We start from the raw sequence: 27,945 nt of genomic DNA, 5'->3' as shown, positions 1-27,945 counted from the left end.
CACACCGCCCGCCGACCCTCCACACGCGCCACACTCGGACACACTGCCCGCTGACCCTACATGCATACCACATCGCTTGCCCAAATCTACACTCCCACCAACAGTAAATGCCTGCCACCTTTTCTTTCTCTGCTTAAGAAGTGACAGCTAAAAAACGGCACGTCATTGTAGGTTTCCTCTGCATTTCTTTTATTTAATCTATTATTAAGGTACCCAAACTCATATATACTAAATAACATTCCAATCGCCTAGAAATCTCCATCTGATTCTAAGTCTCAGGCCTGCAAGGGTTGTGTGTGCTTGTGAGTGTGCTCCCTTCTATTGTAATACTAAGCTTTACATCCTAACACATTGGCTGCAGCTGAGCAGAACCCAAGCACTGGAACAGTGCTGACTATGGATTTCAGGTTCTAGGTCAGCAGATACCATGCCTGTGAACAGGCAGGGAGGCCGAGCCTTGAAAAACTGGCCGTTTTCACCCCTGTGAATTACTCACACTGTAGATCATTTTTCTACTGGACTATCAGGTTTTCCTCCTATGTGACTGTAAAAGCTGTTTAGACATACAAGTGTTTTTTTCCTCCTCGAAATTTTAAACATATTTCAATGTAACTGCTGGCTGAAAACAGACGATTCTTCCTTCTGCTGAAGTGTCCTTACTTTCCTAAGAATTTCTGCATCTGGCATTTCCATCTGGAAGTGGTTCTGCTGTTGGGTAAAAGTGAGGCTTTAATGTGATGTTTGTCAAATAGCTCTTCCTGTCTCAGAACACCCCTTCCTGTTAGCTTGCTGTTTCCTTTTCTATGTATTTATTTAGATTTGAATCCATTTCTGGGGCACCCATCCATGCCTGCCCTCTGCAGGGCTGTGGGTTTCTGTGCTGGTGCCGCCTTATTTGAAACACACTGCAGAAGCTCTCTGGCTGGATGGGCAGCTCCATCTTGCGGGCTGGCCGGTGCCAGGACAAACACGAGGGGAAGAGGCGTCTCTTCGGAAGCCTGAGCCTTTTTGCTTTTAACAGTCAACTTTTTCTCTTCAACTATTTTTCCAGTTAAACTTACTATAATTGTATGTTTGATAAAAATTTATGCAAACACAAAATCTGAGTGAGAGATGAGAATTACTGTTTCTGTGGAAATGAAGCTGAATACTTTGAGAAGACTGGAGAAAAGGTCACCTGTTTAAAAAGCCACAGTGCAACTCGAGGAGGGAGAAATAACTGTCAAGTCCTTGAACCAAGACAACCCAGCATCACTTTACAGAACTCCAGACTGGAAGTCAGGGCTCTGCTCGCCAGGTACGGCTCACGTGAGGACCACAGGACGCCAAGAGCGAGGGAAGAGCCACAGAGGGGTGCAGCCACAGTGTATGTTCATGTTCTGGGTCCACACACAGCAGGTGCAGACCTGTTTTAACCGCCTTTTGCTTAAAGGGCCGACTACGGTGCCTGAGAGGCATTCGACGGCAGCAGCACACTTCGTGATCGTGTCTTCCCTTCATCATTTCTGCTTCTCAAACTCTCCCTGGGTTCACAGGAGCCATGGGAAACCTTCACAATGTTCCAGAATTAAGTGGTGTTCCATTCAGAGTATGATAGAGTGCTTCTGCTGTTTAAGTAATTACCCTAATGGCACAAACGGGAAAACCGAGGCCTGGAGAAGCAAAGCAGCAGCTGAGTCATCCAGCCGTGACAAAGCCCGCCGTAAAGGCTGTCCCTCAGAGTGCACACGTAAATCTTCAGTCACGTGCACAGGGATGACACACAGCCATGGCTACGACGGCTCTCTTGGTTTGGGGAGGTGATTTTTGGGCTTTTCTACAGTTTCCAGTTTCTCTTGTCCCTAAACCCGAATACCTGTCACTGCTTTTTGCCAGAGAAGCCTCTCGCCAGCTCTCTGGAGAGTCCAGGTTCCCATGGCCACGCCAGCCTGCGGCAGCCTCCCACTCCTGCGACCGTGTGGCAACAGCTTGCTCGTAAGGCTATGGTATGAGCACCGCCCTCACGGACAGTCGCCGCCCGCCTGACCGGTTGCCTCTTGGGTCAGGCCTCCCCCAAACCCCATGCGGCTGAGATGCCATCTGCGGCTGCAGGAGCAGCTCCACTGTGTTCCAGCGCCTGCTCCACAGCATCCAGGTGCACGCAGACGTGTGTATGAATGGAGAGCTGTTCATCTGCACGTCAGCTGCATCCAACACTCCTGTGCAGGTGACTTCTAGGAAACACGAGGTGCTTTTGGAACTTCTGCTCTTCACTTTTCTGAAGTTACTGAGTGAATGCTCCTGGGAGCTCCGTGGCCCCTTGGATGGAGGTACAGGGAACACACCGGTAAGTGAGATAGCCCCAGCCTCTGCCTCATGGAGCTCCGCGTCCACAGGGCATTCTCATATGCACAAGCACATGCGTGACCGTGTAACTCAAAACTGGAACAGGCTCTACAAGAGCAGTGCAGTCACACAACAGCGAGGCCCGGCTTACACACGGGGAGTGTGTGGGGCGGGCGGCTGCCTCTCTGAGCTCCTGGTCACTCTCTTTGATCCTAAGTCGTCTTCTTATTTCTCCTTCACATTCATTTTAAAGTCCTCTTGGGTTAGAACATGGTTAGCCAAGAAATTCACTCTAGTCTTCATAAGAACCCAGAGCCTGTAACTTTGCTATTCTAAAGTTGTGAGAAAAACATGAATCCAGCGCATGGGCTCCGTCCTATATACGAGCCACGCCCAGCCCAACGTCAGCCTTCAAGTCCTCGAGGGCAGCCGAGGCCAGCAACGAACACGCTCTCTGTGCCAGGGGCCCTTCCACCCAGCATTCACCACAGCAGAGGTTCTGATGCTTCCCCAGCCTCTGTGTCAGGTGTCCCTGTCACCTGAGCTGTCGGGTCTCAGTGTCACGCGGTGGCACTCACCTAGGACAGGAGCAAAGTTCCCGGATAATGGAGGCAAGTCACACACAGGGCACTGAGCTGCTCCCATGTGCCACCCCGCCCCAGGGTGGGCTCAGGGCTCCCGTGTGTGTTCGGTGTCTTGTTTGTATCTAGGAGGTAGGTCACCTGGAGGCCACACCTTGGAGGTGGGAGCTGCATGGGGAGTGGAGGGGGCAGGTGACAGGACCAGGCCCGGGAGGGCTGCTGCACTGCAGCAGGAAGATCAGCCCAGTCACGCTCTCTGCACACCTCAGGGCCCACCCTGGCCTGCCTGCACCCCCACCTCACCAACGCTGGGATCCCAGGGCGGGGTCCTCTGTGCCTGTCCTGAGGGGACTGTATGGACTGCTTATTTCCTTCTGGGCTGTCAGAGATGCTGTGACAGGCCTCCTCCTTTTTTCAGGAATACAGCTGCAGTCTGTGAGTCCCCAGAAACACAGTGAAGAAACCCCCGAGAACATGGAGCTGTGCCCACCTCTAGCCTCGGCTCCATCGCTCAGAGGCGAGGAGAAGGCCCTGCTCAGGCAGCTCTGTTGAGTGCTGGAGCAGTGCGGGCGTCGCTGCCTGGCTCTCAGGATGCCTGCTGTGCTTTATGACCGTGAAATTTCCCCATACAAACAATAAACTGCCACTCCCTGCAAAGCTGGACTGAAACTCCTAAGACCCTCAACGTGAAAGGCGCCTTACAGACCTGCCAGTCCACCCCTCACTCCACGTGTCAGGAAAGGGAGGAGGAGGAGACAGCAGAGACACACACCGGAAAGTTCCCACAGGGTGAGGCGCTCCTGATGATGCGCATCTCCCCAGTAAGTCCCAGGGAGACTGCGCCACCTCTAGCTCGCTCTCGCAGAGCTGACGTTTCAAGTCTGTGGCCAAAACGTCCTTGTCTAGTCTTTGGGGTCCGTGGCTGGCAGTGGTTTGGAATGCCGGTCACAGAGCTCTGCTTTCATCGTGGGGCATGAGTGTCTGCATGCTTTAAACCCCGTCTCCTCCCTTACATACAACTCCTGTCCTCGGACAGGTAACTTGTCCTTCCACAGCAAGGTGACATGCTCCCAACACTAGCCCTGCCCCTTTCCAGACTCCACGGGGCCCCAGGTTTACCCCAGCTGAGAGTCCCCCAAAAGTTACCAGTAATGTAATTTTCCGGACAGCTTTCTCTCCAGTATCCCCCTAGAGTACTTCTCCAAGTGCAAAGTCCACCATTTAAGCCCTCTTCTGAAAATGACTTAAATGCCCCTGAGGGCTGAGCCTCCTCTGTAGAAAGCAAGGCCATGCATGCCCAGAGTATGGAAAATCACACAGTAGAGATAAAGGAGTAACAGGCTTGCTACGAAACCCCATGGGACAACACTTCTGTGAACACACTGGGTACATCAGAGGAAGAGGAGGAGCAAGCCGAGGGCGGCCACGGGCAGCAGAACCTGCAGACCTGCTTCTGCTCAAGCTCTCCTGCGCAGGGCTGCGGATGCCCAAGACAGAAAGGGGCCCCCCAAACCTTCCTCTGAGCTGGCTGAAGCCGTAATTTCAAAACAGCCCATCAACGCCACACACTACATTCACAAAGGCTCACTGCACACAGCCCATGAGTTAGGGTCTTTTCTTCAAGCAACTCAGCGATGTCCCTGCAGCAGTCTGAGAGCAGGAGCTTTGGGAGAGCTGCACAGGCTTGGGCTTGCCACAAACAGGCCACGTCACAGGCTGCGCTTGTCCTCTGTGTTTCAAACATTACGGTTTTTCTATGAACTTTAATTTTACTTTATCACTTCATATCAACGCAGCTAGGTGCGGTGGCTCACGCCTGTAATCTCAGCACTTTGGGAGGCTGAGGTGGGCAGATCACCTGACGTTGAGTTAGTTTTGTAACCTAACTAAAAATAATGAACATAAAATTATTATCCTGAATTTTAACACATGGGAACTAAACCCAAAAAACAATGACCAGTTTTCCCTCTACTTGAACTCTATTTGTAAATAAATGCTGCTATCAATGACTGATTACAAACCAATAACCACACGGTAGTCACGCATGCAACATGGGCAGTTCCCTAACCATGACCAACCTGGGTGGAGCAATGACTGCTGTCTCCACCTGCAACTGCCAACGACCGGCCACATAGGACCCCAAATTCCACGACTTCACAGAAAACCCACGAAGGTGAAGATGCAGTCAGGAGGGACTTTCATCCAAGAAACTTCAACAGCACGCAGAAGCAGAAGGCAGGCAGAACAAGACACTCAAAGGGCAGCAAGAAAATGGTGAGCAGGGAGGCGTGGGAGTTGGGAGCCCCAGCAGCTCTGCAGATGAGGAGGCGCTGACGCGCTGGGGCTGCGCTCCCTCTGCAGTGGCCGCACAGCCCGGGCTCGTGTGGTGCTGGAGGACCTGACTATTGCCACGCCACAGCCACGTGCCCCACAGGCTGAGTCCAAGTTTACACTGATTTCTGCTAGGTTTGACAGGGATTTAGATCCCAGGTTCTAGCTCTTGGCTCTTCTTGGAAGCTGGATGAGGACACCTGACCCACCTTCTGACCCTCCAGATCCCAGACGGGTGATTGTGGTGGTGGTCCTAAGTGCTGCCTCAGTGAGGAGGCTGTAGGCGCTATGCTGAGGGCTCTGCCCCATCGCTGATGCAGGAGTGTGTGTCTAAAACCCATAGACCCCAACGTCAGACACGCACACTCTCAGCAGGCTCCAGCACCCAGCTGCCTTACTCTCACGTGTGTGTCCACCACTCTTGCTGTGTCAAGAGGGTAGACGAGGAGTTTCAAAACAATTGCACTGTACTGAGGGAGGAGGTGGCACCCTCACTAGAGCACGTCCGCTTAGGAGGATGGGGGTGGGGTGCCGTCAGTGCCTGGGGGGCAGTGGCAGCTGGGGCCTGAACAGAGTAAGCTTGGGGTTCCCGCAGAGGATGTCAGTTGTCACGGCTCATCAGGGGTACTGGGAGCCACCAGCAGGCGGGGAGAAATCAAAGTGTGTGGGCTCTGGCTGCCCTGCGGTGAAGCCTTGGGAATCTGCCCAGCCTTCTGACCTAAAACGCCACCTCTGCATGCCTTGGTTCAGACCGTGCTCCCACCGGACCTGGGGAGGCTGTGCATCACAGAATGGCCTCTCTCAGCTGGCTCCACCGTCCTGCCTTGACCGGCAGGTCTGCACATGGCCAACCTATGTTGTCCAGGCTGGTCTCGAACTCCTGTCCTTAAGCCACCCTCCCACCTCAGCCTTGGGATTATCGGCATTAGCCACCATGCCTGGCCTGCTGTGAGCCTTTTTAAAGAAAGCAACCGTGTTAGACAAAACTACGTGCCCCTGTTCTCCCTGTTCTTAACAGCATTTGACTTTGTTTAGGGCAGCAATGTGTTTAACGGAGGCCTCACTGCCCAGCCTCCGCTGCAGGTGGGGACACTATGTGACACCACACTAGCCACTGAGGTAGGGGAAGCCACTAGGTATGGCTTGTGGGAGATCTTTAAAGAAGGGCAGGGCCAGGGCCAGGTGCAGTGGCTCATGCCTGTAATCCTGGCACTTTAGGAGGCCAAGGCAGGAGGATGGCTTAAGCCCAGGAGCTCAAGCCCAGCCTGGGCAACACAGTGAGACCCCATCTCTACCAAAAAATGAAAAGTGGCCCAGTGTTATAGTGCCTGCAGTCCCACCTACTAGGGAGGTTGAGGTGGGAGGACTGTGAGGCTGTGGTGAGCCATGCTTCCACCCCTGCACTGCAGCCTGGGCGACAGAGTGAGACCCTGTCAAAAGAAATAAAAGAAAAAGAAAGAAAGGAAGGTGGGAGGAACCAGCTAGCTACCTTTGCCGGTCCTCCTCCTCCTCCTCAGAACACAAAGCTAACGCTGGAGCAGGGCAGCCACTTGCCTGGGCCACATGGCACTCTCCCTTGTGGCCACAGCTGGCTCTGGGCTGCCTGCTTCCATGCTTGTCACATCGGAGGACAGAACACCTGGGGTTTAGAGTCCTGCAGCTAGCTCTGTCACAGGCTGCTGAACCCAGGTCAGGAGACACACAGTGAGTACTCACAGTCTGCCGTGTAGTCCGCCTGGGAGGGCTGCACAGGCGCACCGTCTGTGTTGTGCGGGGTGGGAGTAGAGCTGTCAGCCTGCGCCTTACGGACAAGTGCTGCCAGGGGGTGATCTGGATCCACCACCTTCAAGGGCTGGAGACAGAGAAGACACAGGCTGAGCGTTTGGGATTCAGAACCGTGCAGAGCTCTTCTGCTGCACAAGGCTCACCCCAGAACACAGTGTACACGCCTTGAAAACACACACACGCTCACACGCACCCAAGGAGGTCCTAACTAGTTGTGGACAAATGTACCAGCTGGCTGTAAGTCTCAGAGGAACTGAGTGAACACAGGGTTTCAGTTTCCGAAAAACCCCACGAAGAGGACAGATGAACAATCAAGACCAGCTTGGTATCAATTAAAGTGTAAATGTCTAACCCCATGCAAAACTTGAAACTGTCTTTCCTTATAGGAGTTTCTGATTTGAGTCACCAATGGTTCTGCCACTCCAATCAATCAGCAATCATTCCCTCAAAAGGTCACCCACACTGCACGGCTGCTGAAAACCAGATGCTGAAATCAAGTAGACTCCTGTTTTTTACGCTGCAAATGGCAGAGCGTGTGAATTAACCACAAGATAGTGCTGAGCGGTTTCTTCACACAGAGGAGGGGAAGGTCAGAAGTGCAAACATTTATTTAAAAACAGTCTGTGACGGTAACTGAGCACCTGAAGACGCATATATCCTGATCACCTATAAAATCCAATTCTGTAATGAAACCACAACTAAACAATTTTTTTCTTTCTTTTTGAGACAGAGTCTCACTCCATCTCCCAGGCTGGAGTGCAGTAGCATGGTATCAGCTCACTGCAACCTCCATCTCCCAGGTTCAAGCAATTCTTGTGCCTCAGCCTCCTGAGTAGCTGGAATTACAGGTGTGTCCACCATGCCTGGCTCATTTTTGTATTTTTAGTAGTAATGGGGTTTCACCATGCTGGCCAGGCTGATCGTGAACTCTGGACCTCAGGTGATCCACCCGCCTCGGGCTCCCGAAGTGCCAGGATTACATGTGTGAGCCACCACACCCGCCCAGACAACAAAATGATTTTCAAGTCTTAACCACACTCTACTTATTCTAAGTATCTCAGAGACTGAAATTGTAATAGAATGATCAAATTATCATAAGCAAATGCTCATGAAGTTTATAAGACAGGTAAGAAACCAAAGAAACAGATGCTTTGTCACCCAGCTAAAATAAAAAGTGCAGATACACCTCAATGATGATAAAATAAGATACAACACACAAGAATGACATGCTTCATATTTTCCAAAATTACATTACAAAAAGTTTTGTTGTGGCGTTAAAAATATAGTTCAACAATGAGATAAAAACCTTCATCAGCTCTTCAAGGCGGTTACACTTCTTGGAGGCAAAGAGAGAAGGATGCAGGTAATTCCCATCTTCTTCATCATCATCATCTTCATTGTCAGAGCTGACCCCTGATTCTGAAATCAAAATCACATTTCAAGATTTTGGTGTATGGTGAGAAAAAATGTATGAATTAATTATGCAAAAACTTAGAAGCAGCCAAAGGCTGACATAGATACAGTCATTTCTTAGTTATCTGTCCAAAAAGCACTTTTGGAAAAACTTCCCCAGTCACCCAACTTGTTCAGATGCAAGCTAGACAGAAATGATTGCGACCTTTGGCCATTTGGTGACTCCTTGCCCGCACCCTGCAGCAGCTGGTCTGAGGCACTGTATGCTCTTTTTTCTTTGTCTTTCTTTTTTTTTTTTTTTTTTAAAAAGGCAAAAATCGTACCGATTTATGAAAAGTAAAATAATAGTAACAATAAAAAAAAACCTACAACAAACCTGAAGATGAGGTCTGCAATAAGATTTACACAACTGATTTAAAACCGATTTTGGAGCCGGGCGCGGTGGCTCAAGCCTGTAACCCCAGCACTTTGGGAGGCCGAGGCGGGTGGATCACGATGTCAAGAGATCGAGACCATCCTCGTCAACAATGTGAAACCCCATCTCTACTAAAAATACAAAACATTAGCTGGGCATGGTGGTGCGTGGCTGTAATCCCAGCTACTCAGGAGGCTGAGGCAGGAGAATTGCCTGAACCCAGAGGCGGAGGTTGCGGTGAGCCGAGATCGCGCCATTGCACTCCAGCCTGGGTAACGTGAGTGAAACTCCGTCTCAAAAAAAAAACAAACTGATTTTGGCCGAAGAGAACAAAATTCTGGAAGAGTCGGGCTCAGCGGCTCATGCCTGTGATCCCAGCACTTTGGGAGGCTGAGGCAGGTAGATCACCTGAGGTGAGGAGTTTGAGACCACCCTAGCCAATATGATGAAACCTTGTCTCTACTAAAAATACAAAAACTAGCTGGGCATGATGGCATGTGCCCGTGATCCCAGCTACTTGGGAGGCTGAGGCGTGAGAATCACTTGAGCCCAGGAGGCAGAGGTCGCAGTGAGCTGAGATCATGCCATTGCACTCCAGCCTGGTTGACAAGAATGAGACTCTGTCTCCGATTTAAAAAAAAAAAGTCAATAGAAGATATATATACATATATAAACATATATGAATAGACTTGTCAAAATACCATCTTTATTTAAAATAGAGCTGGCTTTTGCAGTAAGAACCCCAAAATAGAGACACCGTTATAAAAAATAGCTGAAAACAGATAATCCAAGTAAAAAATGTTCATTTTCGTGGCCATGTAGAACTGTGCCATATGGCCCTGAACACTGTGGTACATGAATAATTCAACAGGGGATGGAACAGTTTTCTCTATGAAATGTTACGAAGGCAAAATGTGGGCAAAAATTTCCCACCCAGATGATTATGTTCTGACGGCACCGATATTTAATGATATTTCATTTATGTATGAAATACCAACCAAGAATTGAATAAAGGTGCCCCAGCAGGGGTGACGATGTCTCAGGGGTGGGATTCCAGACACACGCTAGCAGCTCTAGTCTGGCTTTCGCCCACGCATCTGTGAGAACGTGTGTCGCCACACTCTTCCCAGAACCAGCTGCCGCCTGCCGTCCCCACCACACGGGCCCACAGTCTGGACGGAACAGACGCTGTTGTACCTACTTTTTTTCTCGTCACTTTTGTTTTCTGCCAGGACAGTGTAGCGTCCTTCCTTCATGGCTTTCTGGATGAACTTATAGTAGGGGTTGAGGTAGTGGTCAAAGCGCAGAAAGTCAAACTGTGAGTTCCGGGCCTGCTTGGCCTTCAGCATGATCTCGAACTGCGCCCCCTGCCTGCACACGAAGCTGGCCGTGCGCTCGATGATGGCGTGCATCTTAGCGGTTGGTGGCTATGGGAAACACACACATTCACGTCACTGGCCACGTGATTTCACTCAGCCACAGCAATGACTCTGGTTTTACCATCAATTTTAAGAGATAAGAGACTTTAAGCTGGAAGAGCCCAGGCTGTTCGGACTTGCCTGTCTCCAAATCTTGCCAGCATTTTGCAGGGGAGAAAACGTGCCCACCGAGGCAGGCCATGTCCCCTTGGTACAGACCCATGGAGGCCACTTCTTTTTGCACCCAGTCAACATCCTTCTATGTATTGGGGTCTTTAAGCTATGATGGGGTTCAGGGGGTTTGTGAATCCTTTGTGTACGCACATTTTACGTACAAGCATTTTTCTAGGGAGAGGGTACACATTCCATGGTTCTCAATAATCAGAATCACTGCTCTTTCCCTTTGCTTAGTGAGGACTAGCTCTCACAGCTTGGAGGTTCCCTCTTAACAACACAGCCCTCTGGACATCCAACAAAAGCCACAAAAGTAGGCCACGCCTGTCTTCTGCACCTGAGCCCTGTTCCTCACCCCTGCAGTTCCTGGCCCTCTGCCATTCCCACTTAAAGGCAGTGTCCCAAGCTGAAAACCACCTAGGCATGGTCTGGCCAGAGCAGATGGAGATTCCAGGTGATTTCTTTCCAGTGTCAAGGCCCTCCCTCATCCCTTCACGAGCTAAGGAGTCACCTCAACGACCTCATGTGCTCAGCATTTCCTGCCCACAAATGGACCTTGTTAGACCAAAAGCAGAAAGCCACACATCTAAGACAACTTTAGTATCAACAAAGAGATTATCACTAGGAAATTACTGGCAAATAAAACTGGCAATTATTCTCATCAAAAATGGATGGCTAAGAATTCAGGGCTTCATCCTTCACAAAACTTAAATGGCTTAATCTCTAATTTAATTTTTGAACTAATGACATCCTTCACACTTAAAAAGGGTAAGTGTCTACAATTAAATTTATTCACTAATCCCCAAATAAATTAAATTCCATGTTAAAGGCCCTTTGTGTGTATATGGATCACGACTTGGATTTTCAGTGGCTCTGGCTAGTCATTGTTAAAACAAAATATTCCATAAACACATCAATAATTATGACTGCTTCATAACGATCCTTAAAGGAAAATATGATACTCCCAGTTTAGGCTTTCTTTATTGACCAAACCAACTTGCTGGTCTAAAATTTCTTAAAAATAGGCCCATTTATTACATACTACTACTACTACTACCGTGGTTAGAAAGCAATGTGTAGGTAACTTTACAAAAAAACAAAGTATCTTATGGACATAGGTTGGCTACCAACCCTGAATAAGATTTAAAAGTATGTGGTTTGGGGCCAGGCATGGCGACTCAACGCCTGTAATCCAGCACCGTGGGAAGCCGAGGTGGGCGGTTCATGAGGTCAGCAGATGAAGACCATCCTGGCTTACACGGTGAAACTCCATCTCTACTAAAAATACACAAAATTAGCTGGGCATGGGGGCATGCGCCTGTAGTCCCAGCTACTGGGGAGGCTGAGGCAGAAGAATCGCTTGAACCCGGGAAGTGGAGGCTGCAGTGAGCTGAGATGGTACCACTGCACTCCAGCCTGGGCAACAGAGTGAGACTCTGTCTCAAAAACAAAACAAAACAAAAGAAAAGTATCTGGTTTGGAAAAAACCATTCTTTATTATGCAGACTTTAGGTAAATTGTTTTCCATTTAAGAATATCATGATCATTCCTACTACACAATGAGATTTAAAAAATACAGTCAACATATAAACATGCATATGTTACAACACCAGAGGAAAGGGAATGTTTTTCTAACTGAAATCCAGTGGGGAAGCCTTTTGTTTAGTAAAGCTGATGGAGCCCCGGCAGGGGGCTAACACCTCTCCCCTCCTTCAAATTCCATGAATATGAACTCAAACTCCAGAGGAGGCATTGGGAAATGGAATTAAGATATTTACAGGTCAGAAAACCCACAGGAATGTAAGGTTTCCTAAGAGCTTTGGAAAAGGCTTGAGCTCAGACCCATCGGGGGACCAGGAAGGAGGCAGCAGGACATGAAGAAGGGAAATTAGCAAGGAACCCCAGGGGCAGCGGGGCCAGCCATCTCCTCATGGGATTGGGGAGAAAAAACTCAAATACCAGCTTTGCCCAGAGCCCCAGATAAATATCAGACTGAGTCAAAATTCAAAGGCAAAAATACAAACACAGAAATATAAGCAATAAACAGAGGAAAATATTTTCAAACTCTTGGGGGTGGGAAAAGTCTTCCAAAATAAGCTTTAAAATCCTGAAGCCATAAGGAATAGAGAAACACATCACTCTATATCTGCAGGGAGAGTTGTATAATCAGTTACAAGACAAAACGCCGTGAGAAAATACCTGCAAGAGACACTGAGGACCAAGAGCTCACGTTCATCAGACACGAGGAGTCCTGGCAAATCCGAACAAAAGGCCAATCACTCCACAGCAACGGGAGAATCAATCGACACTTCTTCCCTCCCCATCCACTTTCCGCGATCACATACTACCTAAATGATGATGAAATAACGCTCTAATCTGCACAAATCCGACGAAGCTTAACGTTAGTGCTTCGGAGCTCTGGAGTCGGTCCCTTGGCTGGAACCCCAGGCCTGACCCTCACACGTCTAACTTAGGACAGGTACTCTTAACTTTCTAAACCTTAACATCTGGAAGCAACTATACCTACTTCGTAGAGTTTATTTTTTATTTTTTGAGACAGGATCTAGCTCTGTTGTCTAGGCTGGAAGACAGTGGTACCGTATCAGCTCACTACAACCTCCCCCTCCTGGGTTCAAACCATCCTCCCACCTCAGTCTCCTGAGCAGCTGGGACTACAGGCATGTACCACCAAGCCTGGCCAATTTTTTTTTTTATTTTTTATAGAGGCGGAGTTTCACCACGTTGCCCAGCCTGGTCTCGAACTCCTGGGCTCAAGTGACTCTCTTACCTCAGCCTCCCAAAGTGCTGAGATTACAGACATGAGCCATTGCACCTGGCCTGTAGAGTTATTTTCAGTATTAACTGAGAGATATGCCTAAAGAAGCACTGAGTACAGTGTCTGGTACACAGTAGGTGCTCTATAAAGGCTGGTTCTATGTTATTATTCGTTAACAGAGTAAATGTTGCACCTAACAGCAACTATCAAATCCTTCCCCACTTTCCTCCTGCCCACAAAATGTGGGGACAGGAGGAACATGGGGAAGCCTTGGAGCGAGCAGATTTCCCTTGGAACTGTACCCTAACACGTCTGCAGAGCTGCGGCATCCTGCTAACGGCAACCACTGCTGCTGAGGTCCTCTCGCTCCCAGGAGGTGAGTAAAGTGTTAGAGAACAGGCACGCCAGGTGAGACCCTGGGCACCTGGCAGACACTACCTGTGGCTCAGAGCCCCACGGGCACCATCTGCTCCAGACACTCAGGAGAGGAGGCGGTGAGAGGCCAGGCTGAGCAGCAGCCTCTCCACCTCCCACCCACGGCTGCTGCCTCAGTGCCCGATGGACCCAAACACAACAAAACACAATGGGGGACGGGCCCGGTGTGGGGACCCTGGGCAGGACCAGGATGGGCATTCAGGACCCTAGGAAGGGGACAGCAACAGAATGTGCCACGTTGGCACAAACGATGCTAGGCTACGATATATGAAGAAACAGATCCTGACTTCCTGTGGAAGAGAAAAATGTACACATGGGATCACTCTATAAAGCTGAAAACCAAGCTGTATGACCACCCTCGGGGGCTGAACTCAGAGGCTCAGCTGGCCTCCCGGCCAGGAGAGCTACGTGGAGTTTCCCACGGGTAGGGCAAGGATCAGCAGGACCCCATGTCCCAAGCAGGAGGAAGAACACAACTCTGGGTGATGTCGCTTCTTTTTTTAAAAAAAGTATTTTTTTTTGAGACAGGGTCTCAATCTGTCACCCAGGCTGGAGTGCAGTGCCACAATCATAGCTCACTGCAGCCTCTACCTCCTGGGCTCTAGTGATTTCCTACCTCATCCTCCCAAGTAGCTAGGACTACAGGCACGCATCACCACACTGGGCTATTACTTGGCTTGTTTGTAGAGATGGGATCTCACTATGTTGCTCAGGCTAGTCTCTCCTGGCCTGAAGTGATCCTCCCACCTTAGTCTCCCAAAGGGCTGGGATTCCAGGTGTGAGCCACTGTACCCAGCCTGGGGTACCATAATTTCTAACGACTTCTTACTCTTCATCCAAAAGCTTCAAGGATCCTGTTATCATTAGATTCCAAACCAACATTTAGTTTAAAAACCAAGAACCTCCCGAAGTACCTGCCGTCTTTACCAATCACTCCAACCTTCCCTTGTTGCCGGGTCAAACCAAGTCCTGCCCCTGAGGCAGCAGTGGTCTACTTAAACACAAGCCAGCAATTCTGAGGCCTAGTCACCAAAACAACTTATGATGCAGACACTTCTGTCTTCTACATTTTCTCCACTGACATGGACATCACAGTGTATAATTTACACAATGAATTACTGCCAAAAAAAATCACAGTAACTATGAGAATGAAATACTGACACTGCCATAAAGTAAATGAGAGACTCGGCCAAGCACTCAGCTTCCACACAGCCAAAACAACTCTCTATTCAGGAGGCCTTTTATAAAATCTATCATTAGAAGAAACTTTAATAAGATAGCAAGTCACTATACACTAAGACTTATTTTTCTCTCCAGTGAGTGACAAGTATGTTAGATTCTGGAAGACTGTTAAGAGCTTAGTGATGCTTATTTTGGCTGAGAACACAAAGCCATTAAATATTTTAATAGAAATGAAGGCAACAAAAATTCTCTTGTGCCTCTATACTCATATTTGAATAAAAAATTTAAAAATCTTTAGCACTAAAAACAAGTAAAATTCCACAGTCAACCTGACATAAACTTTTTAGCATGAAATAGAGGTGGAGCATTTAGTATTCAATCAAAACGGGGCAACTGTGATTTTTAAAGCTTCATTTTTACGTGTCTCTCATGCATAATAAGCATATTTCAGAACAAGCTGGAACACAACATATACCAATACACAGAAATTAACATAAGTCTTAGGATATCAAATCTGTAACTTCAGCTTTAACTACAGCACAATGATCAACACTAGTAACGGAGAAACACACCTGTGTAGTAATACAGTTTGGATCTGTGTTGTCCCCGGTGTTAGAGGTGGGGCCTGGTGGGAGCTGACTGGATCATGGGGGTGGGTCCTTCAGGGAGAGTTTAGCACCGTCTCCTCGGTGCTGTTCCCATGGGAGACAGAGAATGAGCTGTGGTAAGACCTGGTCATTTAAAAGTGTGTGGCACCTCCCTGCCTTCCTCCTGCTCTGGCCGTGAGTCAAGACATGCCTGACCCCTCTTCACCCTCCTCCATGAGTCAGAGCTTCCCAAGGCCTCCCAGAAGCAAATGCTGCCAGGCTTCCTGTACAGCCTGCAGAACTGCAAGCCAGTTCAACCTCTTCTTTACAAACTACCCAGCCTCAGGTATGTCTTTATAGCTGTGCAAGAACAGCCCAATACAAGTACTAACTACGCTAGGCAAAATCCAAACGTTATTTTACCCGTATTTGCAAGAATGAAAGACAGGGAGAGGATATGTAAATGAATAAGGGAAGAGAAGGAATGCACTGGAGGCAGGAATTACAAGGGCCATTTTCATATCACACTTCATCACATAATGAAGGGTAAGAAAAAAAAATAAAAGGCAAGAACCACCAAATTCATGCTGAACTACATGAGTGGCAACAGGTGTGAACAGAGGGAAGGTGAGATGCTCCTTCTCTATGGCGTTTCCCAGCACCCACCCCGCAGCGTGGATGCAGGACGTGGGACACAAATAAGCATCTACAATGCCTGCACCTGTGCCACTTGTAATCCAGTTAGGAAATGTCCAAGCAAAAACTTCCCGCTGCGCATGAACACTGGAGTCCTTCCCAAGTATACACGTGCAACGAACGACAAGACGCTAAACCTCCCTGGTACACATATAAACATCCCATCAGGCATGGTGACTGACGATGGCATCATAGTTAAGACCATGGTTCCCAACCACCATTTATTAGCCCAAGTCTTGACTATCCTAAGTCTCAGTCTCTTCATCTGCCTGAGAGGGACAGTAACGGCAGTTCTCTTATCAGGCTGTTAGCATGAAGTAAGACAATATGTAAAAAGCAGCTTAGCATAGTGACTGGAATATGGAAATCCCTCAATGAATATTCAGGAAAAAAAAGAAGAAATCCTGGTTTGGGCTTTAACACCTGTTATAACTTAATTTAGCGTGATATAACTGAGATAGCAGGAAAGGTCAATGCTGAACAGACAGTAGCCGGATGCAAAGCCCTCAGAGGGGGAAAACCAGGGTGGAATTCCTCTTCATCAGTGAAAGGACAGCCTGGAGATGCCTTAGGGACCTAATCACAACACAGAAAACCACCATGAAAATGTACCAGGAAGGGCCCACAAAAATCACACTTTGAAAAGCCAGAACAAAGTAATGTTACTGAAATCAACTCTCTCTCAAGCAAGAGTGCTTTTACGTCTATGTGTGGTTAACGGCCCACTAGCCTCCGATTTTTAGTTTTTCCAAGCTAGTAAAATCTGGGAATTCAACTACATGACCTCCGAAACACACCCAATTCCTGAGTCCCGGATGCTCCAGTAGAGTTCTTTCGCTCCCATTCTTCCCTTTTTATTTGAGAAAATAAATAGGGTGTGATCTTCTTCTCCACCAACTTACAAGCCATTTTAAGGCAGGATATGCCTAAAAGGCAGCTGTAATCATTTTGAGCTTTCTCACAAGCAAGACTGGATCATGACAAATGATGATGATGACAACAGCGCTCATGAGAAAGGACACATACCAGTTCCACGTCAGAAGGGACGTTCAATCCTAAGGGGGCAACGAAGGGCTCTTCATTTTCCTCTAAATTTTCAGCCTCATTTTTTTCTGCATAAAAAGAAAATGTAAAAATTCAGAACAATGCAGGGAGGAAGGCACCTGCCAACAGCAGGCAGCAAGCCGGAAGCATGTGACTGGCTGTCCCTGCTTCTTTCTTTACCTTCTGTCATTACTTCTAGAAATCATTTTCAGCTTTCTCTTCTATTCCACCACATAAAGTGGAACTCACTTTACAAAATTCCAAATGAGGCAGGAGAGATGGCGGTGGGGGGTGGTGGCGGTGCAGCAGGAGTGTGTATAGGGTCACAGTGCACGGTATTCCCTTGGTGTATGCAGGGGATTGTTCTGGGGCCCCTGTGGACACCAAAATCCACATGTACTCGAATTCCGAAGTTGGCGCATTTGAACCCACACATATAAAAAGCTGGCCCTCCATCTATGCGAGTCTCGCATCCCTCAATCTGCTCTGTTTGCCTGAAAAAAATTCCTCATATGAGGACCTCCACAACTCAAACCTGTGCTGTCCACGGGTAGCTGCAGTTTAAACTCCTGCCCTGCCGCTTGTTAGCTCCAGGATTCTGATAAATGTCTCTGCTCCTCTCTGCTTCCTCACTGGCTGTGAAGGAGTTATAGCTTCTACTCCCAGGGCCGAGTGGGGTTTAGGTAAGACAACCTGCGTGAACATCTCTACCACAATCCTCCACACTTAGCAGGTACTCAATCCGTGTTCCTCTTCCCCTCCGGTTTCTCTTTTGGGTATGTATGTATGCATGTATGTATGTATTTAATTGCTATCACTAAGGTATCTCTCCAACTATTTCTGTGGATTCCTGACAGCATAACACAACACAAGGTAATCAATTCCTAGACAACTGATTTTCATCTTTGAATTCTAAAACACCTGGGCATAACTGTCAAGATTCCTCCACCCAAGCAAATTACCTTTAAAAAATAATCAATTATTTTTCCATTTCTATTTATTCATTAACCATTTACTTAACAAACATTTGTCTGCTCTGTGGTAGACAAGGTACTACACATTGTAACTTTCTGTATTCTAAGCTACCTAAGTATATCTCAATAACTCAGATGATTACCAGTTTGAAAAGATACAGTGAAATGTACAAAAATATCACAGCAAACTTTAAAAAGCTAACACTTTTAAGGATTTCAATGATCTACTGAGATTCTTATTTCAAAACAGATGACATTAAAGAAGTAAACCTTAAATCTTCATCAAAATAAATGTTCTATTATATACAGTAAAAGTGCCTGAAGCAATCAATAATTTGCAAAGATCTCCTGTCAAACCTCATTCTGTGAAACCAAGGAGCAATTTTAAGGAGGTTTCCTGGCACATAAAACTTGAGTATTCTGGTCTGATCAGATACAAGTTGATTACAATCCCTACTCAGTTACAGTTATTTAACACTGTCCCATCCACTTCTGTTTGAGTCCCCTGTTCTTTTAAAGATCAGAGATGAATGAGAGGGCAGATCTACTACTGCTTAAAAGCTCCCTGTAATTAGCAATCCTGCTGTTCAGCTTCAGTAACCAAATGACCTAGTGGAATTAGGAGATATCAGAAACACTGGTTGCAGAGATTTTCTATTGGCAAAACGCCAAGCAGCAGATGTGCCTTCTCACCATCTTTTTGGGAATGAGGCATGGGCGTGTGTTTTAAAACACAACTTTTTACAGTCCAAGGAAGACTGCCTTAAACAAAAAAATAATTAAGGCTAGGCACAGTGGCTCACACTCATAATCCCAGCACTTTGGGAGGCCAAGGCAGGCGAATCACTTGAGGTCAGGAGTTCGAGACCAGCCTGGCCAACATGGCAAAACCCTGTCTCTGTTAAAAATACAAAAATTAGCCAGATGTGGTGGAGGGCACTTGTAATCCCAGCTATTTGGGAGGCTGAGGCACAATAATCGCTTGAACCTGAGAGGTGGAGGTTGCAGTCAGCTGAGATTGCGCCACTGCTCTCCAGCCTGGGTGACAGAGCGAGACTCTGTCTCAAAAAATAAAATAAGTAGCCATAAAAAACGATGTGTTCGTGTGCTTTGCAGGGACATGGATGAACCTGGAAACCATCATTTTCAGCAAGCTGACACAAGAACAGAAAATCAAACACTGCATGTTCTCATAGGCAGGTGTTGAACAATGAGAACACATGGGACACAGGGAGGGGAGCATCACATGCTGAGGTCTGTGGGGGGGGACTAGCGGAGTGACAGTGGTGGGTAGGGAGTTGGGGAGGGATAATATGGGTAGAAATTCTGGCATATAGGTGATGGCGATACACATTACCATGTATGTACTTATGCAACAATCCTGTATGTTCTTCACATGTACCCCAGAACCAAAAATGCAAAATATATATATAAATAAAATGAATTAAAAGAGACAACTTTTACTATATTTTCCTAAAATGAAAAAAATGATTAAAACATTGTCTATGTAAACAGCCTTTCCTTAATGTTAAATTGTTCACAAAAATAAAGGCATTCTAACTGAAATAGCCTTTTGGGACGGATGGGTGAGATCTGTTCTATTCTTACATAAATACCTTAATTTACAAAAAATGCCTTTAGTAGCACAAAACAAAAACCAACCACTGCAATACAAACTCAGATGCAAATAAATTCAAATAATCTCGTTTAAAAGATGGATATATAGCGAGGACCTATCCCCACCCCCATTAGTCCCCTCAAAGAGGAAAGAAATGAATATAGAGTAAAGATGAAAAAGTATGAAAATCCAAAGGATAGAAACCTGGCTGAAAATAGTAAAGATCACAGAGATGGAGGCGCCATCAAAATGCTTTTGGCTAATGTCACAAGGCTTTAACATACTAAAAAACATCAGAATAATTTTGAAAATGAAGACATTTGTAGACATACTGATGGCTCAGGAAAAAGATTTTTTTATTTTAACAGAATGTGACACTAAAAGTTGTTGTTAGTGGCACTGGATTCTAATACAATGTACACGTGTGTGCATGTGTGTGTGTGTTAAGTGTTTTATATTAATATTAATGCAAGTTAAACAAAATGTCAAGCTCTGAGTTTTATGTGGGCCAATTTCCATTAAGAAAATTAATTATCACATAAGGCAATGTTCTGAGAACATGATTACAGAGAGAAAAGAAGTAACATCGTAAAATACTAAGGAGAACTTTATGTTAAAAGGAAAGCAAACTAATCCTCAGAAAATAAACTAAGTCATGCTGAAGTTCTCAAAATTCAATAATCATAACAAACTCTACATCACGTAGCCCAATAATTATACTGAGACAATGGTCCACCATCTAGCATAGAGGCTGACGAACTATAAAATGCCAGAGAGCATTAATAAGTATCCTTGGCTATATGGGTCATATAGTCTGTTTCATTTCTTTAACTCTGCTGCTGAAGTGCAAAAGTGGCAACAGACAACATGTAAACTAATGAGTTTTTGCTGTGCTCCAATAAAACTTTGTTACTTTATTTCAAATATTTTAGATCTGTGGTTGGTTGAATCCACAGAGGTGGACCTGATAAGCTGACTGTATTTCAACTCTTCATTTGTGAAGTGGCAATAGTATCCACTCCTTCCTTCTGATAAAAAACACCGCAGATATAAAGCCAAACTAATGTATGTGGTTTAGAGATAAGACAACAAAATCAGAACCATCCAGAACCCTCGAAAGAACAGCTTATTCCAGATAAACGAATGGGTGTTTAGTTTTTAGACCTGCTAGAACATTTCAAGTGCATCATAACTTCTGAGGGACGGGTAGGTTTGAAAGTCAATGCAAAAAGTCTTAAAATATCTGAATTAGCCTTTAACACAGTATAATTAAAATCGCACTTCAAAGTTTCTCTAAAAGCTCATAAAACAGAGCTGTGCAACAGTAATTCTTGTGCCCATAAAGTAAGGAGGACTAAAGGGAGGGCACAAGGAAAGCCGGTGTGGGTGTTTGCCCCACATCCTACTACTCCATTAGGATCACGGCCCTTGGAGATCGCAGGTGGGTAGAACCCTAGTGCAGCCACAGGACAGAAGGGCAGACATCATTTTGCTTTAATACTAAACTGCTATAATTGCTTCATACTTGTTAAAAGATGTGTTACTTGGCTGCACGTGGTGGCTCACGCCTGCAATCCTGGCGCTCTGGGAGACCAAGGCAGTGGGATCACCTGAGCCCAGGAGTTTGAGACTAGCTTGGCCAACACAGTGAGACCCCATTTCTTTTGAAAAAATTATTGTATATTTTATAATAAAAAAGTTTAAAAAGACTAAAAAAAGGTGTTACTTAAAGAGAAACCAATGAAGTTCTGAATAACAGATTAGTTCTACAATTAAATCTCCATTTGATGTAATTCCAATTGACCATTCTAAACATTTGAATCAGTTCCCGAAGTTAAAGTTCTCCTTTGCTTTAAACAGAATATCCTGAATATAGGGACCCATCTTTAATGTGTCAGGTCCACGTTACCATTATTGGTAACTAATGAATGACCATGATGCAGTGCTGTGGCAGTGAAGCTCTCGGCGCTTACTGAAGTGACTATGTGTCTATACTACAAGTGGATATGTGTCTATACTACATGAGCCCAGGTTTTTCAGCAGGTCTACTTTTTATATTCAAAGTTTCCCATGTTAATCCAGCAAAGTATACAACTAAAATATTTAATTTAAAATACTGTGGTAAGTGCATACCCTAGGTCATACCAAGGCTACCAGGAAGCCCTGTTCTGTTTTCTGTGTAGCAATAACTCACTCCCATGTAGGTGTCCTCCCACTGGACACATGTCACTGTCTCATTTGTGGAGGGACCTGGAGAACCAGGTTAGTGAGAGGGCGGTGATGTTAACTTATCCCAGTGTCGCCTATTCTTTCACTGCCGCAAGAATGAAACCCCGAAGATATTAAGGAACACATTACCAACTTAGAAACAAACAATCTGGAGTAATTCTGTTACCTGAGTCAAAGAGAAATAAAACAATCCAGTGCATCAGCTTTCCACCTCCACTAATCATTCCTTTTCTAGTTTCCACTTCGTTTTACCAAAAGAAGGAATGGCACTCCCGCTCTCTCCTGTGGTTGCAGTGTGTTATCCCGGGTGCTGGAGCTGTGTCCTGCAGGCCTGACTGTGGTGCATGCAGCCTGTGCGTACGTGTGGGGCCCGACACCAGCGGCCTGGGCAGCCCCCTCACCTCTCTGTTTGGAAGGCTCCTCCTCCTCTGTCGGCTCTGACGGGTCGTAATAGTCGCTACCGTAAGTGAACCCCACAGCATTGTAGCTCCCATCCTCTGCTAGTGCTTCACTCAACCTCTTGTATTCTTCCTCTTGAATAAAAATGAGAATCTTATCAACAAAAATAGAAAATTACTGAGAAAAGCTTCACATATTTCTAAAGTTGTAGCTATCAGTAAAGCATACAACATACTTTTTTCAACCTCCTTTTGAGGTAAAATATTTTCAAAAATTCACACTTATATCTATCAATATGTACTTTTGTCAGTACATGTTTACCCACAGACAGCTGAATACACGTCTTTTGTGGAAAATTTCTTCCTGCTGAGAAAATTTTGGGATTAAGAACTGTATTAAAGATTGTTATGGCAAAGACAAGAACATCAATTTTATTTATACGATACTGTTAAAGAAGAACAGTTAAAGAGTTTGGTTTTTGTTTTTTTCAAATCCCAGTCTGCCCTCAAAAGCTGGGAAAATTCTTTGTGGCTCTATATATAAACTATCCTGAGGTCCTCTCAGAACGCAAAGACTCCTGTTTTTCCAATCCACTGGGTACTGTCAAGATAATATCAGAAAGAGTGAGTATAAAAAAATGAATGGGAGTAAATTTTTAAATACTTAAAAAATTTAAAAAGTTTGTTGCTAAGTAAGTTTGTCTTGAGCAGTACCTTGCCTTGCCTCCTCCTCAAGCAAGTCCGTATGCAAGGCTAAATACCTCTCTTCATCACACAGGGCCTCTATTCGCGCCTCCTCTTCAGACAGCTGATAATCTCTGTTCCATGTGGAATACTCAGCATCGTACTCAGAAAGGTCATGCAGGTGACCACGTCCATCATATCTGTAATGTGAACAAGCTGGTCAATAAAAGGAAATTAACGTCTAGGCTGGTGTGTGTGTGTGTGATGTTTTATATATATATATACACACACATACTTACCAATTAAAATAAAATAGAAATATTAAAACAAGTATAAAAACTCTCCCCAGACTTATATTTAATTTGGATAGTCATAGCTCACCTACTTTTAAACTCAAGTTATCTTAACAAAGTCTAAAAAATTCCTTTCCACAGTAAGATAAAATTTATAACTAAAGGCAAACAATCCATTATTAGCAAAAATGGTATCCACTTCACTGGCAGTTCTCACCATTATGGTTTGGTCAACCATTCAATGCCACTTGCAAAAAATTATTATTTTTTTCTGAAAAGTTAAATATCATAGCTTACATTCACACAAACCAAATACATAAATACCTATCCGTAAGAACCAAACGGTCGAAATTTCCTCGCTTCTCTCTGCTAGTCCCGAACTCTCAGGAGAGATCTTCACCAAAGAAACTTGCGTCCATTGGAGGTAAAATCTTGGCTAGGCTCGCCCCCTAGCCACTTGGCTGAGGAAATAAGTGCTGGGTTACGTGATAGAGAGACACACATACATCGGAACAGTGACATATACATGCAGTTTAAGGAGGTTCACTGGGAACAGAGCAAAACTATTAGAAGATACGGTATTAATATTTCCTTCCGAACTTTATACCCGCAGGAAATAACATACATGAAGACACATCCATGTTCTCTTGCATAGACCAAGCAGTAGTTTAGCCAAATAAATAAAGGGAGCACTTTCTGCTATGCTTTTCACATAAGGGACTCAATGAGGATGCTGTCAATGTGTAACTGTCAGATAATAAATGAGTGAGTTAGTGAATTTTACTTAAAGCACTCAGATTTAGGATTTCCAAAACAAATGCAGAGAAACAAACAAAAGTCTGCTTAATTTTTAAATGCTGACTTTTGTAATGGGAACTAAAAATATTAATGCAGACCAAAAAAAGACATTTATAGGAAAAAGGCCAAAAATTCCAGGGTAGTCAAGTTACTGCATTTTATTAAATATCAAAATTATTTGACTTTGATGTAAACCTCCTTAACTTACAAATGTAGATTATTCTTTAAAATGTTACACATGTACATGTGCAGCGTTTGCTCCCCACCAGTTTTGGAAGACCTAACTCAAATCATGTACAGAATGATAGGAAAACTGTACAAAGAGCTCAGACTTCATCATTTACCAACCTTTAATGATAAATACCACAAGTGACACTTTGGAAAAGCAAGCCTGACAACTCAGGCGACACATTCAATATAAACCAAGATGTGAAGGCACAGCACGCTTGAGCAGAGGACAGAGCCATCAGATCCAGATATGATCTGATTCCACAGCCCTCCCTTTACCAGTTCTTGTTTTCTAGCTCTAACTCCAAGTGGAAACGTCAAGGATGGGAAAAGGCCTATTTGGTCATTAATGTGTCCATTCTGGCCAGCTCAGAGGTCATCCCTACAGTCATGTTCCAGGGCTTTGCAGAATCCAGTTTTAATGGTCTCAAACGATGGGCTGTCTTCACGTGGAGAGACTATTCCACAGTTTAATGGTTGGTCATGGTTAGCTTTTCAGTCCGGGCCCCAGAAGTAGCCCAACAGGCAAAAAAGAAAAAAACCACCCCACAACAACCTCAAAACCCAGAGAGGCGGGGAAGGGGAATTGAAAAAGTGGAAGAAAAGAGGGGAGCAAACCACCTACATCATGTAATGTCATCCTTTTCAAATCAAACGCCTTAAGAAGCCCCCCAGGCCCCCGCTGCCCATAATCGCTAGACACCCTCCAGAGTGATAACCCGAAGTAGGTTTGATTTGAAAAGAAACAACACATCTGTATCCCAGCTCCACCCTTCAGTTTTAAGAGACAGTGAAACCAGCCCTAAGAACACTCTCTCTTCCAAGAGCAAGGCCAGGGTCCGCACGAAGTCGACTGGCCGCAAACTGGTGGGCAACTTCGCTCACTACCTCAACCTCTCCAACTCGTCGGATTATCACCGGGGAGGGGGCCGCTCCGGGGAGTCACATGTCAAGCCAGCAAAGTACGGGCGCTCCACTGAGGGCGCTGGGGACATAACCGGTTAAGGCTAACTCACAGGGTCCAGCTTCTAACTACCGGCTGTGTGTGCGGCGGTTCGGAAGAATAAAGGCATGCCTCCCAGGCTGCCCTCCTAGTAACCGAGCAGTGGGAACTCGGCGGGGAGAAAAGCAGCGCACGACCCCGTGACATCTCCGGGCGGCAGGCCCGGGGGCGCTCAGAAAGAAACCCCAGGCACTGGCAGCCTTCACCGCGCGGAATCGCCAACTCCAGCCCAACGACAGGGGTGAGGGGTCGAGAGGGGCTGCGGGAGCAGAGACGATCCCTCCGGCGACGGACGCGGCGCGCAATTCCAGCCAGTGACTTAGGGCAGGTTTCACCGTTCCCTTCCCCCCAGAACACCAGAAAGAGGTGGGGCCAGAAGAGGTGTCCCCTAGACCCCCACTGGCTCCAGAAAACCCTCTGCAGTCCTTGCCATCAAGTCAACATCAGACGAAATCAAGCGGGTGAGGGAAGGGGAGGATCGACGGGTGGGGGGAGGAACCGACCTGTCGATGAGGATCTTGTGGTCCCCCATCCAGGGGATGAGGTGCTGTCCCTGTTCCTGAGCCAGGGCCCGCTCGTCGTCCCGGAACAGCTTGCAGGCATAGCCAAAAACCAAGAGCTCCACTCGGTTCCCCCCACCGCCGGCACCGCCGGGCCCGGCCTCCTCCTTCGCTCCGCTTTTCCTCTCAGCTTTGGCGCGGCCCCCGCCCGCGCCGTACATGACAGCGTCCCCGGCGTCCAGGCTTGTCCTCTTCTGTGCCGCACGACGTCCCTGATACCTCCACTTGGCCTACCCCTTCAGTCAAAGGCGCCGCATCGCGGACCCAACCTCAACACTGCCGCCATAGCGGGCCACAAAATGGTGGAGGCACAGCTTCCGGCAGGAGGGCTCGCACTTCCGGCAGGAGGACCGGCAGATTCGCGATGGCTCTGAGGTGTTTTAGCCGCTAGAAAATATTTTGGCTTTAATTTTTGCACAAAGATGCGCCGCCCCAATAGGAGCTGCTGTATTCAGTGGAAAGTGCAATTTTAATGTCCGTTTTCTAGGACAGCCGTCAGGAACGTGACGAAAGCGCGGCGAGGGATCGAGCGCCGGCTTCCGCTGCGGCCAGTCGGGCGGCGACGGAGCCGGAGGGAGGGGCCCGCGCGCTCTGGCCTCGGGCGCGTCCTCGTGGGCGGCTGCCGCCTGCCGCGCGTGCGGAAGCCGCGGGCCCCCCCGGGCCGCCACGCCTGGCTGTGTCCGGGTCGCTGGGGCCGGTCGTGCTCTGCCCGGGGTGGCGATGACCTTTTCCGTTGCCCCGTTTCCTTCTCCATCCCTGGGGCGCTTGGCCGCCGACCTGCCGCCGCCGAAGGTCTCCGAGGCAGCAGAGGCCCCCGCGCCGTCAATCACCCGCGGGTGGCGGGATTTCGGGGCTCTGGGGCCTGCGTCCGGAGGAGGTGGTCTGGCGGTGCAGGGGACCCCAGGCTGGAGCCTGGCCACCCGAGGGCAGTGCGATTTTGCTCGGTGTCTTTCCTCCTGGGCCGCACTTGTCCCCTAGGTGGTTGCATTAGGATCTTCGGTCCCTTTCGGCGCAGTAATTTGGAGTCAGACAGTCACAGGGGCTGGAGCGCAAACTCGTAGGCTTTGGGATCGGATACCCGCGTGTTTGCCCTTGACAGGAAAACGATGACCGTCTCCTTCCTGGGCCTCAGATCCCCTGTCCATAAAAACGGCGTCTTTCTACCAGTGATGTTGAAATGGGATGTCTGTGAACTGACTTTTGGAAATTAAGAAACAGGCGGTTCCCACCAAACATGTTTTGTTCTGGTTTCCCCTGACTGGGTCATGCTTCTGTCTTCATATGTCAGGCTCCTCACCCACGTTTAACTCAGTCATCCATTTCTCAACCTGGCCTTGTGTGTCCACGTTGTCTGGAGTTTCCCCTCACTGGTGGCTAGCTTGTGTCTGCCGATTTGTCTTTGTGCCACTCATCACCACCTTAGGTTACATCCGATGTTCAGCATCCCACTAGAATTAGCTTTAAGAGATCAGGGACATTGTTGGGGTCACGTTAGCGTCCTCCGTGCTTAGAATGGTGCTTAGCACACTGTGGGCCAAATACTGGTTCACAGCTGTAGAGCGGCTGGGACAGCAGCCGAACATGCATGGTCAGGCCGTCACCTCCTGTCTGACTCTGCGAGGCTGCTCTGCTGCTGCCGAGGAAGATGTACGTGTCGGGGTTACAGTAGTTGGTAAAAACACTGTTGGTTGCCCACAGGCATATATACTAGTCTGTTGGGGTGCTGGGCTCCCTTCAAGCTTTCCCTTGGGTTCAGGTGTGGGGTGCCAAAGCAAATGAGAAAGAGGCCATTAGCTTGAGATCAACTCTAACACCAGCGCCTATGCAAGCAAACCAAAACCCCATCAAGTAATTTCTCTGCTTCCATGTTGGGTCTATAAAAGCTTTTTCTTCATGTTGCAGAGTGGAACTTTCTGAACCTCTTCTGTTTCTGCATGCTGCCTGATTCATGAATTGTCTTTGCTCAAATAAACTTGAATTTGTTTTGTGTAAAGTTTT

At 47.0% G+C, this 27,945-nt stretch overlaps 1 protein-coding gene and 2 long non-coding RNA genes across 5 annotated transcripts in view; all 3 read right to left on the bottom strand.

Moving 5' to 3' along the window:
* SFSWAP (splicing factor SWAP) overlaps positions 1 to 26,266 on the bottom strand; it is a 93,169-nt gene extending 66,903 nt beyond the window's left edge. Inside the window, exons 1-7 of one of the 3 annotated variants that reach the window (XM_032270868.1) lie at positions 25,891 to 26,266; positions 23,096 to 23,265; positions 22,385 to 22,516; positions 17,145 to 17,230; positions 10,052 to 10,277; positions 8,329 to 8,441; positions 6,954 to 7,089 (exon numbers count right to left, since the gene is read on the bottom strand). In XM_032270868.1, coding sequence (XP_032126759.1) covers positions 6,954 to 7,089; positions 8,329 to 8,441; positions 10,052 to 10,277; positions 17,145 to 17,230; positions 22,385 to 22,516; positions 23,096 to 23,265; positions 25,891 to 26,108 — 1,081 coding nt within the window. In that variant the 5' untranslated portion in view covers positions 26,109 to 26,266. The remainder of the gene's footprint in view (positions 1 to 6,953; positions 7,090 to 8,328; positions 8,442 to 10,051; positions 10,278 to 17,144; positions 17,231 to 22,384; positions 22,517 to 23,095; positions 23,266 to 25,890) is intronic. The other 2 variants (XM_032270867.1, XM_032270869.1) reach the window with 2 other exon arrangements.
* Positions 15,265 to 17,136, bottom strand: LOC116544474. The gene is made up of 2 exons (XR_004265925.1): positions 16,552 to 17,136; positions 15,265 to 16,387 (listed from the first exon to the last, which is right to left on the bottom strand). It is a non-coding gene; the product is annotated as an uncharacterized LOC116544474 (long non-coding RNA).
* On the bottom strand, positions 17,343 to 19,021 carry LOC116544472. The gene is made up of 2 exons (XR_004265923.1): positions 18,688 to 19,021; positions 17,343 to 18,641 (listed from the first exon to the last, which is right to left on the bottom strand). It is a non-coding gene; the product is annotated as an uncharacterized LOC116544472 (long non-coding RNA).
* Positions 26,267 to 27,945: the final 1,679 nt, after the last annotated feature.

This window comes from Sapajus apella, unplaced genomic scaffold, assembly GCF_009761245.1.
Source record: "Sapajus apella isolate SASKATOON/1434 unplaced genomic scaffold, GSC_monkey_1.0 scaffold218, whole genome shotgun sequence".
Lineage (NCBI taxonomy): Eukaryota > Metazoa > Chordata > Mammalia > Primates > Cebidae > Sapajus > Sapajus apella.
Note: the sequence above shows the minus strand (reverse complement) of the source record. Positions and strands in the feature narration are given on the sequence as shown.